This window comes from Natrix helvetica (assembly GCF_964273705.1).
Source record: "Natrix helvetica genome assembly, chromosome: 2".
Taxonomy (NCBI): domain Eukaryota; kingdom Metazoa; phylum Chordata; class Lepidosauria; order Squamata; family Natricidae; genus Natrix; species Natrix helvetica.
In genome coordinates this window covers 232,274,998-232,292,669 of record NC_138552.1, presented here as the reverse complement: position 1 = coordinate 232,292,669, position 17,672 = coordinate 232,274,998, and the positions used below count along the sequence as shown (strand labels likewise).

Genomic DNA, 17,672 nt, shown 5'->3' with positions numbered 1-17,672 from the left:
ATACGTTCCATCGGTGTTCGTCACCTAACTCTGAAGACAGCCTTTCTTATAGCAATTACATCAGCAAGGAGAGTATCAGAGTTAGCTGCTCTTTCCGTCCATGAGGACTTATGCGTTTTTCACGCTGACCGGGTCACCCTCCGGCTAGATCCAGCTTTTATGCCAAAGATTAACTCTCTGTTCCATAGATTACAGGAAGTTGTACTTCCCAACTTCTGCCCTCACCCTCAGCATCCCAAGGAAAGAACTTGGCACAAGCTCGACGTTCAGAGAACGGTTCGCTGCTACTTCAAGAGAATGAAGGAGTTCTGTCGCTCCGAATCCCTTCTCATCTCTTTTCAACCGGGTTCCATGGGATCGTCCACCATCGGTCGGTGGTTGAGGGCTTGTATCAATTTGGCCTACCAGCACCAGGGCAAGACCTAGACTTACTGCTCATTCCACACGGAGTGCAGCCACCATGGCCGTGTGGGCAACACAAGCTCCTTTGGAAGAAATCTGCCGAGCGGCTACCTGGTCGTCTCCAACTCTCTTCATTAAGCATTACCGCATTGACTCCTACGCTGCTGCAGAGGCGTCCTTTGGGAGGAGAGTGTTGCAGAGGGTAGTTGCGACTCCGCGCACCCTAGACGATCATGTTGCCCTCCCTGGGACTTCATAGCTTGGGTATGACCCATGCTTGGACTCTCCAAGCAGCGCACAGGAGAATGATCGTTGGCTTACCTGAACGGTCATTCTCTGGGCGCTGCGGGAGAGTCCAACCCCACCCTAGGATTTTCTTCGTCCCTCATTTATCAGGCGTCTCAGGCTGCTTGGAGCGTGAGGGCTATGGAGACTTTCAAAGGACACTTCAAGATCACAGTTCATCATAGACTACCCCTTCATTTTTGAACTGGACCTCAATGAGGAGAGGAGGCATGGCTAAGAATTTCAACTCAGTCCTTGGATGAATAGACTGAATTTAACCCATGCTTGGACTCTCCTACAGTGCCCAGAGAACGACCGTTCAGGTAAGCCAACGATCATTCCTCTTATCTATTTTGACAGTTCCATTTTCAGTGCCCGCAAAAGCCTAAATCACCTAGTGGACTGTACACTCAGAATTAATCACCTGCCAACATTTCTGTCATTGAGTGGAAAGAGGACATTGAAGGAGGAGACATTTGAACAACTACCAAGAGAGAAACAGTGACAGTGAGATGGAGACTCCTAGAATGGAAGGGAAAATCATGACAAAGAAATACCACATAATAGATATCCCTCCATTTCTGCTGACTTTACCTTTTCAGACAGAGAGAGGCAGAATGACAGTAAAGAGAGAGAGTTCATTAGCTTCAGCCAAAGAAGAAAAAATTAAAAGAGCAATATGCTTTCCAGCCATCCATGATCAGATAGAAGAAGGGGAAGAAGCATCTGATGAAAGGAAAAGGGAGGAGACAACCTCTGGTGGCATAAAGTATGAAGTTAATAAAGCATAGACTAGTGATCTTCCAGCTAGATGGAATTTTTCTATAAAGACTAAGAAGCTCATCTCCTAATCTCAAGGTCTAATTTCACACACTGGCAAAAGCAGGAAGAACCTTGAATTCAAACTCTGGAGGAAACATAGAAAGCTTGATTTCTGTACATATATGGTTTGTGTTCTGACTGCAATAAAACACCAGCATTGGCATGCTTGTGAACCCTGCTATAAGCAATGTCCTGATTGAAAAATAAAACATCTGGAGAGGCAAGATTTATTACTGGGTCTGGTGTGAAGTCTGACACACTTTACTAAAGCACAATTAGCACATACAATTTCAGAAAGAATTTCAGTGGGAGATTAAAATGTTGCATTTTTATCTTTGATACAAAGAACCCTAGGGATTTTTATCATTATTCACAAAGGCAAGAAAAGGCAGTTTACAAAGTATATAATTTATCTTAAAGCAAAATTATTGAAAAGATTTATGTATTTAAGAATTCAAGAAACATTATTCTAGGGTATTTTCTCAGCATCTCAACTTGCCTCGTCAGAATAATTAGATAACATTCAACAGAAATAAAAATTCTTGTTCCGGAAACAGGCCAACTTGCAGGACTAGTGGTCCAAAAGCAAACTTAAAAGCAGGACCTCTGTGCAACACTTTTAAATGCAATCTGAAAGTAAATTGAGTCTAGGAGAATATTAGAAAGGGATAGAATTACATACACTCATATATAAACACACTCTCGGTGAATCACATATATGTTTTAGAATGGGATAGAAATATTATGCTCAATAAGCCATAGTATAGAATTGGGATTATTAACCAAGGAAGATTAATTTTATGACTACCCTCATTTTTAAGGTATAGCTCTTCTGCTTCACTTTTTTTAACAGGTGTACATGTTTTCCCTTAAAGGAATAGGCTCAGAGAGGCTTTCTAAAATGTGAGTGGATGTTATCCCATTTTTATTACAGTCAATGCTATTTATTTTAATTAATAAAATGTGAACAAGGTTGCTGCTACGAATGCAAATGTTTAATATTTTAGATATTGATGAAGGTGAGCTGTGCTGATAACAAAAGCTGATAGCAAAAATCAGTTCATTGTACTATAGGGAAGATTTCCGAGTATATGTGGAAATACATCCTTCTGCCCCCCCCCCCCCTTTATTTTCTTTTGACCTTAGCCTATCAGTCACATTATAACTTTGCTTTTTCAAGCTCTTTACTACTGTAGATTGCTTTCCTTTGAAGATTTAAGAAATTTAGACACTGAATACAACAATGTATATTGGAGAATATAGTTATCTGGGAGACATATACCTGTAGTGATAGATTGAAAGGGCAAATAATGCATGTTAAATTATTATGAGCTATCAAAGATGGTGCAATTATGTAGTGTTTTTGCTTCTTAATGAAATAACTTTTTAAATATAAAGAGTCAGATGAATAGCCATATTAGTCTATTTTGCAAGAAAGAAAGAAAATGAAAGCTATACAAAGAGAATCTGAAGGTTTAAAATATTTAGCATGGCAAAAACTGCTGTACCTTTTTCATTTATTAGCTCTATGTTCCATCTTTCCACTAAAAAGAAATGGCTGATGCTCAACATAATAAATAGATAGCACTATGCACGTTGATCTTAATGAAGGAATAACATCAATCAGAAATCTGTAGAAAAATAGTTTAATATACCACAACATTCCTTTGAAGGATGCAGGTGTTCATTTAATTTTGTTCTTGTGAAAAGTTAATATATTTATTCAGCCTGCATTTAACATTTAATTGAATTGTTACTGAGTTTAGGTTTTGCATTCTATTTTATTCATTTTATCTATTTATGTTTTACAAATTACTCATTGTTAACCATGTGTGGTGTCTTTTATTTCTCATTGTTAACCATGTGTGGTGTCTTATTGCTTAACCTATGCATGTACACACCTGCCAACTGAGGAAAACATTTCTTCTCCTTCTTCTTCCTCCTCACAAAAATGTAGGCTATAATAAATCAGTAATTTTTAACCTGTTACAAGACACTTTATACTCATCATGACATTTTGGAATAAATTGCATTTTTACCTGACTGAATATTTATAGTCTTACACAATTGGCATACTTCCAAGAAACTAAAATAGCTTGAAGCACTGCATAGTGCATACATTATCATTTTGTTAACACTGGATAAATATTCTGTCATGATCAACCATTCTGCTCTTTACATAAATGTTCCATATATTCATAATCTTTTTGTGCTGAGACTGTCCCCCTGCTAAGTTGGTTTTTAGTTAAGTTATTAAGCAGCAACATTGTATTATCTACTGATGTTCAATTCAAAATAATTGATTTTTTTGTATAATTTCTGTTACTCTGGCAATTTAAATCAAGGAAACTGCAGAGTCCCCAGTTATAAAAAAAGTGATTTCACTGGAAAATCTAATTAGATTATTTCCTTTTTTACATGGTTTTGTTTCAGTACTTGTAATTCTTCAAAAGATTTATCCCATAATTAAAACTTCTGCATTGATTTACAACTATGTTTATAAGCTCAACACACATTCGAGATTTTGTCCTTAAGTTGACAGATTTTTTAATAAGCAAGTTAGCTATAGTTTTGCTTAGAGCAACCAAAAGATATTGGTGCTAAATAAAAAGCCAGTGAGTGAGAAAGTAGAACTTTAGATAGCTGGATGTTTATTCTAACCAAATGTGGAATGCTGCTTTGGGGAGTTTTAATGGAATCAGCTCTGAATTTTTAATTTCCAGAAACTCAGCATTAATGAGAACTAAAAGTTTCTCTTTTCAGAGTTCTTTTATTTTTGGCTCTTAAAATTATTTATTAATAACACCCCAGGTTTATATAGAGGCTTCTACAGTAGGTTTTGGAAATCTTGTTTGCCCAGTATATCAACCTAATCAATATTAAAAGATTTACAGTTCTGAAGAATGAATCTTTTTCTTATTTTTATATCACATTTAACATTTTTATAAAATAAGACCAGGTCTAAATCAGAGGTTTATTTTTTTTTTCAAACGAATGTTTTTTTCTTAAAAAAAAAAAAGCACCAACTTTTATAACAATCCTTCAGCATTAAAACAAAGCATTTAAATAGCTATTAGTGAAGAATGATTTTTTTCTGTAGAAGCAATACTTTTTTCAGCAGTTGAAGACAAACAAGGAGACACTGATGGGGAGGCAGTGATTCATCATATACAATATAAATAGTATAAGAAGATTGTTATAACTACCAATGCAAATAACATCTTTTTTCATATGTTTAATATTTGCTTATTAAACTTCAAGTGTCCATTTATTCAAGCAATCATTGTTCTCTAAACTTAAAAAATAGGAAATTCCAGAAGAAGGATGTTCTAGCACATCTAATGAGTAAACTGAAAGCTGCTATGGTTAATACTGTTGATAGCTTTACAATTCGTCTATTGCTATTTATTATTTTCCAAGATCTAGAGAAGTATATACATATTCCAGTAGGCCCAAAACACGTGCATCCCAATCAATAAGTTAGCCATTCTTTTTTTCCTAGAAGAAAATTATCAAATTATTTACCTTTTGAGACTGGGAACATAACAGTATTTGAAATTCTGAGAAGATCCCAGGGCTATCTTCATAAAAATGCTGCCAAGAAACAAGGCGGCTTCAATTTAAAGCACCTCTTACTAGTCCATATATATACAAAACAAATTGATGAATTCAGTGCACAGTAGTTGATTTTTTTTTCAGAGTTACTATGTGCTAGGAAATCTGAAGTGAGATAATTTTAGAAAGCCAAATTATCAAAAACATATACTTAGTACAGGTAGTCCTTGACTTCCAATAGTTCATTTAGTGACCGTTCAAAGTTACAATAGCACTGAAAAAAGTGACTTATGACCATTTTCCACACTAATGACTGTTGCAGCATCCCCATAGTCACTTGACTTACATTTGGATGCTTGACAACTGGTTCATATTTATGATGGTTGCAGTGACGTGGAATCATGTGATCACCTTTCGCGACCTTCTGACAAGCAAAATCAGTGGGGAAGCCAGGTTCACTTAACAACCATATTTCCAATTTAACAACTGCAATGATTCATTTAACAACTGTGGCGAGAAAAGTTGTAAAATGGGGCAAAACTCACTTAACAAATGTCTCACTTAACAACATAAATGTTGGGCTCAATTGTCGTCGTATGTTGAGGACTACTTGTATTTGAAAGGCTTACCTGTATATTTAAATTTTTGCTTTTAGAAATGTAAAGCTAAATAATACATGTTATTTATGACAAATATTCTGCAATTAATTTAAAAACTCAATTGTTAATACAAAATTCCATATAGAGGTGACCTTTGAGTTCTTGATCTGCCCTTCAGGTTGCTCCTCTGGGATTGTGATGATAGGAGCTACAGCTATTACATTGAAGTATCTACAAATCAGCAGCAGTGGACCATGGTGGCTGACCGAACAAAAGTTTCTTGCAAGTGAGTTTCATTTAAATATCTAAACGTCTGGATCAGAGAACATATAAATAATAAATAAAATAGAAGCTTTTGTATTGTATTATACTTAGGGCAAGATCAAAATTAAGAATTGAAATCTTGTGAAAGAGGTTTCATTGTTATTCTATAAGCATTCATCCTTTGAGTCACAATAAAAAAGGACATTTCTGATGAATCCAGTTTAAAAAGTAAAATTTTAAACAAGGACTGTTTAGTTCTATGGTTTTTTTAATGTTCTTTAATGTATGATTGAAAAATGGTATTCTCCTTCCTTGCTGCTTCCTATTTGCTTAATCCATCTGATGAGCTAATCCTTTGTTTATGGAATTAGATTATAGTATAAAGAGTACCTGCAAAGTCCCAGCAGGAAAAATAAGACAACACCATTTTCAGCAAACCTCTTTGATCAGTGAGAGTGCCAAAGAAAATAATGAGAAACGAAAAAGAAGAAAATGAAATGCAGTATACATGTCAGGAAATGCATTTGATAGTGTAGTCAAGTGTGAAAACCTGTTTTCAAGTCTGCATATGCTGCCTTTGATTGGTTTAATTGTATTTTAATATAGTATTTTTGTGTAAATTAATTATTTAGAACTCAGGGCCTGAAGTGACAGGTTATTCTTAAAGCCCTCTACCTTTCTTACTAATTCTCAAAATGCTGGTGATGGAAATGTTGCCGTATTTATTATCTTCAGAGAAGAAGCTTGCTGTCTTCTTTAAATGGAAGTCAATTAATGCATATTGGCCTTGTAATTGTCATTTTAAATGCTGCATACAGGTTAAAAAAAGTCCCTTCTGGAAAAATTCTGTTTTCTCAACACAGTGTGACAGTAATGAAATGGATTCATGTTCTCTTCTCTCTGAAAGGGCAAATATTTCTGATGTTTGGTTTCTTGGCTCTAGTAAGAGAAATATGTGCTGCTAAAAATTATAGAGGAAGATACTAAACCTATTTCATACAGGAAGAGTACAGTAAAGAAATACATCTGAACAATAACAAACATAAAAATAATCCAAATCAGTAAAATCATTCTAAATCTGACAACCCCAAAGGCCATAATGTCTGAAAATATCAGGGTTGAAATTATGTTGATCCTAGGACAGAAAGTGATCTTCCACATGAGCAATGCACTGAAGTTGATTCTCAAACATACTCATAGTTGTAAACTTTCAGACTGTTCCTAATCTTTTTTAAAAAATGCATTTCCCCCCCTTCCATTCAGTTGTGTCCAGTTCTCAGAGGCTGCTTGAACTTCTTGAAGCTTTCTTGGCAAGTTTCTTTAGAAGTGATTTGCCATTGTCTCTTTTCTAGGGCTCAGTTGGCTGTGTGCCTAAGGTGACTTACAATCTCTGTTTGTGGCCTGATGCCTTAATCACGACATCAAACTGACTCTTATTGTAATTATATCATCTACATTAGATCAATCAAAATTATTCAACTGATCTTTTTGATGCCTGCTTGTAGAACTAGAGTAACAACTTTTTTTGTGTGAATTAACAAAAAACAGTTTTAGGCTTCTGAGAGAAAAAATAGTGTGTTGATCACATTACCAGAGACGATATCCAGCCCATTTAACTCTTTTCTTAGGCTTTGTTTAAAAATATAGGAAATGTTAATAAGTTCATTTAGTCTGTGAGAGGTTTAATGCAACTATATAAATTGTTTTGTTTTTCTCCAAATTTGAGTGCAGATTTGATCCAGTTTTTTCAGCATTTCACAGAAATTAGTGTTAGAAATTATTTTAGCTATTTGCTGTAAACCACTCACAGCATTTTGGCTATTGGGCAGTTTATAGTTTTAATATAAATAAATAATCCTTTGTAGCAGAGTTCCCCAATCTTTCTGGGTTTGCAGACTGGCAGGGGAGGGGAGGGGGAGGGGATAGTTCTGCACAAGCAGACAGCAAGCACAGCTCTATTTGTGTGAGCAGAGTGCACACTCACCCACAGCTCACACAAATGGAGTGTATGTGCACATGCTTGAGCATTGCTCACACAACTGGGGATGCGTACGTGCATGCTTACCTGCAGTTTCCACAATCCAGTTGCAAAAACTTCACAGCGGCCCAGACGTTGGGGACCCCTGCTCTGTAGAACACCTTTTTTAAAATGCACATTACTTTTGTTGATAAATAAACATATTCTTTCTCTAGCTTTAAATATCAGCATGCTGTAATGTGTATGGTTTTTTTGTTTTTAATTGGAAAAACAAAATTAGGGAAAAATACATAAAGAAAATAAACCAGGGAAAAAAATAATGGTGAGAAAAGAAAACGGCAAAAATAATATAAAATATTTGTATAAATAAATTATTCTGTTAGTAAAAACACAATGGCTAATAAAGTTAAAGTGTGTTGGATAAAGGTGACATTCATTGTAGTGTTTCCCAGAGTTCTTTGTTATTGTGTTCATTTTTTAGCCAGAGCAATTATTTATAATTTTAAATACCCCGGAAATTGGCAGCTAGCAATAAAATGTGAACCAGTTTATTAGGATGTATCCATTTATATATCTTAGAAAAATAGTCAATATACTGACAGGAAGATCCTTTAGGAAATATTGTAGGGTTGCCAATTTCAATTTCCTCAAAATCAAATTCTTTGGCTTTTCATAAAATATGATATTGTATAAGAGAGAACGGGAAGTTAAATAATATCCCAGAAGAAGGTACTGGAAAAACTGTTCAATAGCGGTCAAACAAAATTCTAAGGACTGAGGCCATGAAGCCACTAGAGGCAAATCTGAGTGAACTTTTACTTTTTATAAAGCTATTTCTACACCATCAGCAAAATCTAGACACATTGTAATTGTTTCATATGATCAAAGTCAGTGTATTATCCAGATTTTTGTTGGTTTGTTTTATGAATTATGTAAATCATTAAAAAAATGAAAAGGCATTTTTTGTCTGAGTGTGTGTGGGTGTGTGTTACATTAATTAAAAAAGAAGGAAATTACTAAATATTTTTTATTCTATGAAGTAAAAATTCACATTATTGTGGGAAACTATATGCATGGGACAAATGTATTTTAGGAAAAATAAAATTCAGAAGAATATACATGATTAGAATGTGAAACAAGGAATAGTTACAGGGATAGTACAATTATGGATGTAAACCACAAGATGGGGTCACTGTAACACCCAGTATTTAAAATTTAATTCACTTTCATTTTTAGTGAAATCTACTAGAAGACAAAAACTGTATTCATTGCCTGAAATTATTGCAAAAAAAAAAAAAACCAACCCTTTGGCAAAGTTAGTAGCACTTTAATATGTGATTCTAGCCTCACCTGAACTTCTATTAGCCAAGTTAATTAGAGTTTCTAAGATTTTCATCTATATAGTAATCAAGTCCAAATTTTATAACAAGAAAGGAAATCTTTACAGATGTTTAATAAGAAGCAAAGATTCCAGGGAAAGTTTCTTCCATATTTGGATGAAAAATAGAAGACAGCAATCTAAAGGTATAGATACAAATCTAATTTCCTGGAAATACTCATTTATGAAAAGAAAATGAGGAAAATGTTAAAACAAAAATTAATAGTGAATTTTGAACCCTTCAAAATAATAAAATCAGAGTGCCATATAGAAGGGGAGAAATTCAAAAATTATGTTTGTGGGGGGAAGCCTAAATCTATTTGGACATGCTCAGAAGGCTAAGCATTCTGCCCCAAAAGACTAACTCAGGAGAAACTTGTCAACAACAGGATTAAAACTGAAAAAATAGCAAATTTAAGGTAAGAAAATATTTCTTCTCTTGAATAGTCAGCACAAAGTCTCAAGAGTCCAAAGTAGAAAACATTTTTAAATCCTAAGAGAAGAAAAGATAAAGGGGGAGGGGGGGAAGGGTCAGGGAGATGAATCCCCTATAATGGTATTCAATTGTTGGATTTTTCTAGTGATCTATTTGATCTATCACTGTATACCAGTGGTGGGTTCCAGATTCACGGTTTCAGCGGGGCCTGGTGTCCACTATATGAATGCGCGCAATGCATGCGCACAGACATGCAGCGCACCCTTACCCTTTGTGACGATTCCGCAAGTCTCCACGGCGCTCCAGCTGCTCGGCAGAGCGTCGCACAGGTTGTCGTGCGCTACGTGCGCAGAAGCACTGAAGAGCTCAAATACAGGTGGGCCCTCTGGAGCAACGTATCAGAACGGTACCCAGTGCTCAGGGCAGGCACCAGTACGCCTTTAACGGGGCGTACCGCCTGTAACCCACCACTGCTGTATACATTTGTTTGTATTTCAAACAAACTGTCACCAAGGGCTAAATTGGATAATAAACCCTGTAATTTTCATAGTTTTAGTAATTGTAATTATGTACCATACACCTTCATCTTTGGCCCTCCATCCAAAGCACCTGCAAGGGAACGAGGAACCAACGTCGCGATGATACAACGTGCGGTCTCGACTCTCTGAGACCGCCGTTGACACTTTTGCCTCTGGGTGGTCCATTTGGACCTAAACCGTCCCGTAGAGACGGTGATCAGGAAGACGAAGCCTTGCTGGTCTCAGGGAAACCACAAAGTCCCTGATTAACCCAAGGGAAGCTCTTCAAGCCGGCGGTAGACAGGCAGCCCCAGGCTGATGAAGTCGGGGCGGCTCTGGAAGGAAGGAAGTGAAAAGAGAAAGTGAGTCCATCTGGTGAGATATTTTTTTTTTCTATTTTGGGAAAGACTGCCCAAAGAAACTTTTTTTAAAAGCCAAATTTGATCCTTAAGCAAAAGAATTAAGCAGCGAAATTAACTTATACTGGATTGTTTTGGAAAACATTTTTTTTTCTTTGTAACTATACTTTGTGGATTGAAGTGCTTCCAATGTTTTTCATTTCTCCTCTTAAAATGAACGGATTAATTTTTTTCTTCTGCTTTTTGTTACTTTATTTTTTGACTTCTGGACTAAAACCTTCCTTTTTATTTTAACATTTCTTCCTATTACTTGTTATTAAATTTTATTAAAGAACTTTGTTTCCTATAAGCCAGAGATAAATATTAGAAAGTGAAAAGTAGTAACACTGCCACTCGGAGGTCAGAGGTGGAGTTTTTGAAACAACGTATCTCTTCTTTTTTCCTCTTCGATCTTACTGACTTTATAGCTGAAGGGTTTGCAATTTGTTTATAGAAACTGATAAAGAGCCAAGGGCATGAATTGTTTTTGCAGATGCTTTTGAGAACTATTTTGGCAGGGAAGAGAAAGGGGAATAAAACCAGAACCCTTCTCTTTTGAAGAGCACAAAAGAACTTGTGCTTAAGTCAACCTAAAATTAAAAAATAAAAGAGGCCTGGAAGGCTAGAGTGGCAGTGGCTACTTGTTTTTTTTTTCTTTTCCTTCTTCTTTTTTGGAAACATGGATTCATTCAGATGAGGAAACCTTAAATGTTTTGGAAACATGGAAACATTCAGATGAGGAAACCTTAAAATTCCAAAATATCAAAGTTGGAATTCAAAATCTATTGGAAGGATATGGGAGAATTGAGAAGAAGTTGGAAAAATTAGTGTTCCTCACAGCAAAAGATGAAGGGGTTGGAGCCCCAAAAATTAAAGGGGAGATTGAAGATAAAGACAAGACAACAGATGAATTTATTAATGGAGCAAATGTGGCTGAAAATGGAACGAAGGAATATCGAAGAGGGAATTTGACGAACTGGAGCTCTACCCCAGATTCCAAGATACAGAAGAAGAAAAAGGGTAATGATGATGGATTTAAGAAGAGATTTTTTTTCAGAAGCACAATTGATAACCAAAGACAAGCTAACTTTAATAACAACTGGAGGGCAACGGGATTACCTGAAGGATCCTTCAAGCAACAAAGTGTGGAGAGAAGTCTATAAAAACCTTATAAAGGAGATAAAAAGAAGACTGACACCACAATTGGCAAGAGAGATAAGACTGTTTTGTTACTGGAAAGATACAGGTTGACAATGAAAGTTGATAATAAAAAATTAGTTAATTTTGGTTGAGTAATAAGTAGCAATTTAGTAATTCTTAGATTGTTTTAGATTGTTATTAAATGTTTATTTGTCAACAAATAATTAACTATAATAACAATAATGAAATGATAATGGATACAGCTTAATTATATGTATGTATGTATGTATGTATGTATGTATGTATGTATGTATGTACTGGCAAACTAGTAAAAGAAATTTGGATATAAATTGCAAATTGCGATCTGGGAAAAAGACCTATAAATTTTATTAACAAACTTTTATTTAGCTGTTGTCATAAAGGTGTAATGTTTTTTGGTTTTGACGAGAGGAGGTGGGATATAAATAGTAAATGATTTTTAGCCAATTATAATAACAAGGAAATGGATTTATTTTATTTATTTATTTTATTTATTTCGATTTATCAGTCGCCCCCTCTCCGCAAAGGGACTCGGGGCGACGTACAATTAAATCAAAATACAGGTGTGGCATGGAGGAGGTAACACCAATATTTAACAGTCAAGTTCAAATAAATAACAATAAATTAAAACAATTAAAACAGTTAAAAACCCCAAAATTTACGTATAAAATATTAAAATATTAAAATTGCCAGGGAGTTAGAAAGTTCTAGTTAAGCCAGGCCGGCTAGTTGGAACAGGTGGGTCTTGAGTTTCGTGCGGAAGGAGCGGAGATCGGTCGTTGTCCTGATATCTGGGGGGAGGTCATTCCAGAGGGCTGGGCCCATCACAGAGAAGGCCCTATTCCTGGGCACCGCCCTCTGACACTGCCTGGTGGACGGCACCCGGAGGAGTCCCTCTCTGTGAGAGCGAATTGGTCGCAGGGATGTATGGGGCAGAATGCGATCCCGCAGATAGCTAGGTCCTGTGCCATGGAGCGCTTTGAAGATGGTAACTAACACCTTGAAGCGCACCCGGTAGACCACAGGGAGCCAGTGCAGCTCGCGCAGGAGAGGTGTTATATGGGAGATCCTCGTTCTCCCCATGATTGCCCACGCGGCCGCATTCTGGACCAGTTGCAGTCTCCGGGTGCATCTCAAGGGGAGCCCCATGTAGAGAGCGTTACAGTAGTCCAGGCGAGACGTCACCAGCGCGTGAGTGACTGTGCGGAGGGCATCCCGGTCCAATAGGGGGCGCAATTGGCGCACCAGGCGAACCTGGTGGAATGCCCCCCTCGCCACGGCTACAACATGGTTATCCATAGACAGTCGGGCGTCGAGGAGGACGCCCAAATTGCGCGCCCGCTCCACGGGGGCCAGTTGCTCGCCCCCAATGGCCAGCGATGGAATGCACTGGTTGAACCGGGGGGCCGGTAGCCACACCCACTCCGTCTTGGAGGGGTTGAGTCTGAGTCTGTTGTCTCCCATCCAGACCCGTACGGCTTCCAAACACCGGGACATCACTTCAACGGCCTCATTGGGGTGGTTTGGGGTGGAAATGTACAGCTGTGTATCATCAGCGTACAGATGGTATCCCACCCCAAAACCACGGATGATCTCGCCCAGCGGCTTCATATATGTGTTGAACAGGAGAGGTGAGAGGACCGACCCCTGCAGCACCCCACAAGTGAGCGGCCTCAGGGTCGACCTCTGCTCCCCTGCCAACACACATTGCGTCTGGTTCGGAGAGGTAGGAGCGGAACCACCGCAACACGGTGCCCCCTACCCCCAACCCCCCGAGCCGGCGCAGTAGGATACCATGGTCGATGGTATCAAAAGCCGCTGAGAGATCTAATAGGACCAGGATAGAGGAGCAACCCCTATCTCTGGCCCTCCAGAGATCATCCCCCAACGCGACCAAGGCCGTCTCCGTGCTATGCCCGGGCCGGAAGCCGGACTGGCGCGGGTCTAGATACTCAGATTCCTCCAGGTGACGTGGGAACTGCTGAGCCACCACACTCTCTACAACCTTCGTTAAAAAAGGAAGGTTGGAGACAGGACGATAATTTGCTAGCTCCATCGGGTCCAGGGAAGGCTTCTTGAGCAAGGGCCTCACAATCGCCTCTTTCAAGGCGGCTGGCAGGAACCCCTCACTCAATGAAGCGATTGCATATTGACATTTCAATAATATATACATGCTCTGGTATTGGTAAAAGCAACTTGTATACAAACTCTAAACAGCGAGTTGGGGAAAACAAAAGGGCGGGGAGGTTTAGAAATTTTATTAATTTACTTTTACTTAGAATATGCCATAAAAGTGTAATGTTATTGGAGGATTTTTGAAATAGCTAGCGAATGCCATTATGTGGTTGTGTTTTTAAGTATGAATAATTTGAAGTAAAAGCACGTTCAAATAATTGTAGTCAAATGAGAATTCTGGTACATTGATAGTAAGATATACAAAGATTTTTGATTTAAAGTGTATAATCTAATATGATCTATACAGTAAGTAATGACTGTGGAAGAAATGCATGAAAGTTATCTGTAACCAATCGACACGCTTTCTGCAAGATGTAATGAAGAATGAGTCTTTTTTGTGTTTTTGTTTAATTAAAATTAAAAAAAATAATTTCAAAAAAAAAAGCACCTGACTACCTTGTAGTCAAAACTACTGAAGCCCTGCTGTTTTTGTACATGTGTGCGATGTCATGGTACATGTTCAAAAGGGAAAGAGCTTGCATTGGTTCAGTGCAAAGTTGCTTTCATCGTTTGCACCTCCCTTCCCCTCCCATATTGCCCTAAAATGTGTGGAGTAGCCTTTGATATCTCCAAAAAGATGTCGCTGAGTTTAGGACACTGCAAAAACAAAAAGTGACTACACGCCCGAAGCTTTCTACCTTGATTTTGAATTCAGATTATTCTCTGACATTTCTCCCTACATATCATTCTGTTCTTTAAGTTCAAAGAGAGGACAGCTTAGTCAGAATGGTCCCTTATGGGAAGCTTGGCAAACAGCTGCTTAACAGCTGCACATCCATTCTTTACCATAAACCTGACAAGGAAACCAATGCCATCTAGGTCAGTACTATTTTTAGTAACAGAATCTTGCAAATCTGAATGTGCTTCCCACCTCCCTCCCTTTATCTTTGAATGAAATAAGGAGTTTCTGATATTTATTGAAGGCCATTTCCTCTGCCCACTACCGTGTTTTACTATATTGAAATTTCAACATATATAGATATTTAAATACAGGTAGTCCTTGATTTATGGCCATTTGTTCAAAGGCCGCTCAAAGGTAAAATGATACTGAATTAAAGGACTTAAAACTGGTCCCCATAGTTGTGACCACTGCAATGGTCTATAGTTACAAGATCAAAATTCAGGCACTTGCCAGCCCACCTGCATTTATGACCATATTGGTGCCGTAACTCCCCACAGCCACCACTTCCCCCAAATCTTTGTTCTTTTGGTCCTCTGTAGTCCATGGCCCCTGATGCTCTAATTGTCCTTTCTTGCTTCTGCTGCTGACCTAGGCATGCCAGCCGGACTTTTTCCCCAAGTTCATGCATGCATTTTCTTCATGATAGCTGGAAATGGCTTCATGTGGACAGTTTCTGTCTTGTAAAGGGCCCGAGTAGGCAGACCTTATAAGCAGTGGCAGCAAGAAGATGGTGAAGGTGGCAGAGACCTTGGAGTGCAGAGTTGGACTGGGGCAGCTTTAGTTTGCCAGGGCATTGCAACTTTGTTTGGCATTGCTGGGGGTGGGTGTGTTCTATGACAATTAACCATAGCCAACTCACCTTAGCCAAGTTACCCTAACTCGCCACAGGATAACTAGCCATGGTCAATTGCTGCAGGACAAGACTTACACTAATATCAAAGAAATGGTGGAATAGAATCATTAAAGAAAGGATGCAAAGGAAGACAAAATAAAATGTGAATAATAAAAAATATTTTTTAAAAATGTTTAAATTATTAAATTGAATTGTTCAATTGTCCTGTGGTGAGTTGCACTGTGGTGAGTTAGCTGTGGTGAGTTGTCCTGCAGTAAGGAGGCAGTGGTGAGTTGGTTGCATCAAGTTGGCGCATTCCGTTGCTGGGGTGACTGGAACTTTCTGGGGCATTGCAGCTTTGCAAGACACAGCTGGGGGTTCTTGGGGCACGGTAGCTTTGCACTATGCATTTGGAGTTTCCCAGGCTGCTGCGGCTTTATACTTTTGTCTTAAGGTTCTATATAACACAGAGATGGCATGTGGTTTTTATAAATTAAAAGATATACTGTATGTTAGAAGTTCCATGAAGCCTAACAGCAAGCTGGATGTTTTCTTTTTACCATTTGAAGCCTAGAATAAGTCAGATGATGTTGGAATGGAGGAGTTGGTTGCCATAACTATTTAGTTTAATTCTGAGAAGATAAAGAGTCACGTCAGCATAAACATCACATTAATGTGTCATTTTTCATTTATTTAAGGAGAATTGAATAATGGAGAATATAAATATATTTCTCAATTCAGATCCCATCCAATGTATCCAAATCTAGATACATTGACTGCATGTCTATGGAAGTTAAACCATTTTTAGCCCTTTGTATACAGACAGCCACAGTGAGCTTTTTTGAACATACAGTGTGCTCTTTCCTTTCTGTCCAAATAATTGAGAGAAGGGCTTAGAACTTTACACTTTTCCTTACTAACAATTTGTCATGCCATATGGTGTAACCTTATGGTTAATTTCAAAGAAATATCAAATTCTGGCTTTGGAAAGTAATTTTAGTTAGTGCAAAAAAATTTCAGAAGGGTTTAATTGACCTGTTTTTGTCAACCACTTAGAAGGCGGAACCCACAAATCTAAAATCAATTATCATTTTTGCTATGAAATGCCACTTAAGAAAATTAAGTCCTACACACCCTTGCCAGACCAAATGAATATATAATGCAGTTAAAACACTCCATCCAGCTACATTTACTTGGAAAATATAGTGTACAAAGTTTTATCTTCCATTTGTTCTTTTAATATTTATAAATGTTAAGCAATGTAAATTATGTGATTTCTGAAGCTAGATAACCATAGTGAAGTCCAAAATGCTAAAATGTTTTTAAGTGGTGTAATACATCTATTTAGTAACTGGATTCAGCATTTTCCTTAATTCATATTTCCATCTTTAAAAAGCTGTCACTATTAAAGTTGCATGAGTCTTAGTTTATACAACTTCCTAATCTAGCAATATATTATTGTTGTGCATAACTTAAAATATAAATTAATGTCTATAGATCAGTGGAAATTCACATAATATGCTTAGCCATTAGAACATTGAATATTCTACTTTCAATTCTGTAAACTGTGGAACATATGGAATTTTTCATGGTACAATGAAAGAAGATGTAGTTTATTATAATACATTAATACATTTGTTCCAAGACATAATTTTTCTCTGAGTTGCTAGTAAAATAAAAAACCTCACTGTTTATATATTGTTACACTATTTTTGTTTCATTCACCATGTACTGTTTATGAATTTAGACATTCATATTTCAAGATTTCAAAGAATGCTTTCAGGTTTTTCATTATTTCATAGCTCTTATTTTAAGTAAGACTCATTCTGTCATCCATATACAAGGTACTTTGAATCTTGGCAGTATGTCATAACCTAGAAGTAGAAAATACAGCATTTTGCTTTAGAAGTCTAAATAAAATTCACGAGCAATTACTATATTTGTCTTATTCCAGAACTGAGAAAAGTGGTATATTGTGGTTTTTGGAATGATTCAGCTTGCAGTGTTCTGTGAAATTGTCACAGAAGCTGACCGAGTCCAAACATTTAGAAAAGGGCAACATGTTAAGAATCAAAATTGCTTTTTTTTAAAAAAAACTCACAGAATACA

At 37.2% G+C, this 17,672-nt stretch overlaps 1 protein-coding gene across 1 annotated transcript in view; it reads left to right on the top strand.

Moving 5' to 3' along the window:
• Positions 1–17,672, top strand: part of BTBD9 (BTB domain containing 9) — a 145,015-nt gene that overhangs the window by 95,748 nt on the left and 31,595 nt on the right. The window contains exon 9 of the mRNA XM_081940840.1: positions 5,842–5,949. Coding sequence (XP_081796966.1) covers positions 5,842–5,949 — 108 coding nt within the window. The remainder of the gene's footprint in view (positions 1–5,841; positions 5,950–17,672) is intronic.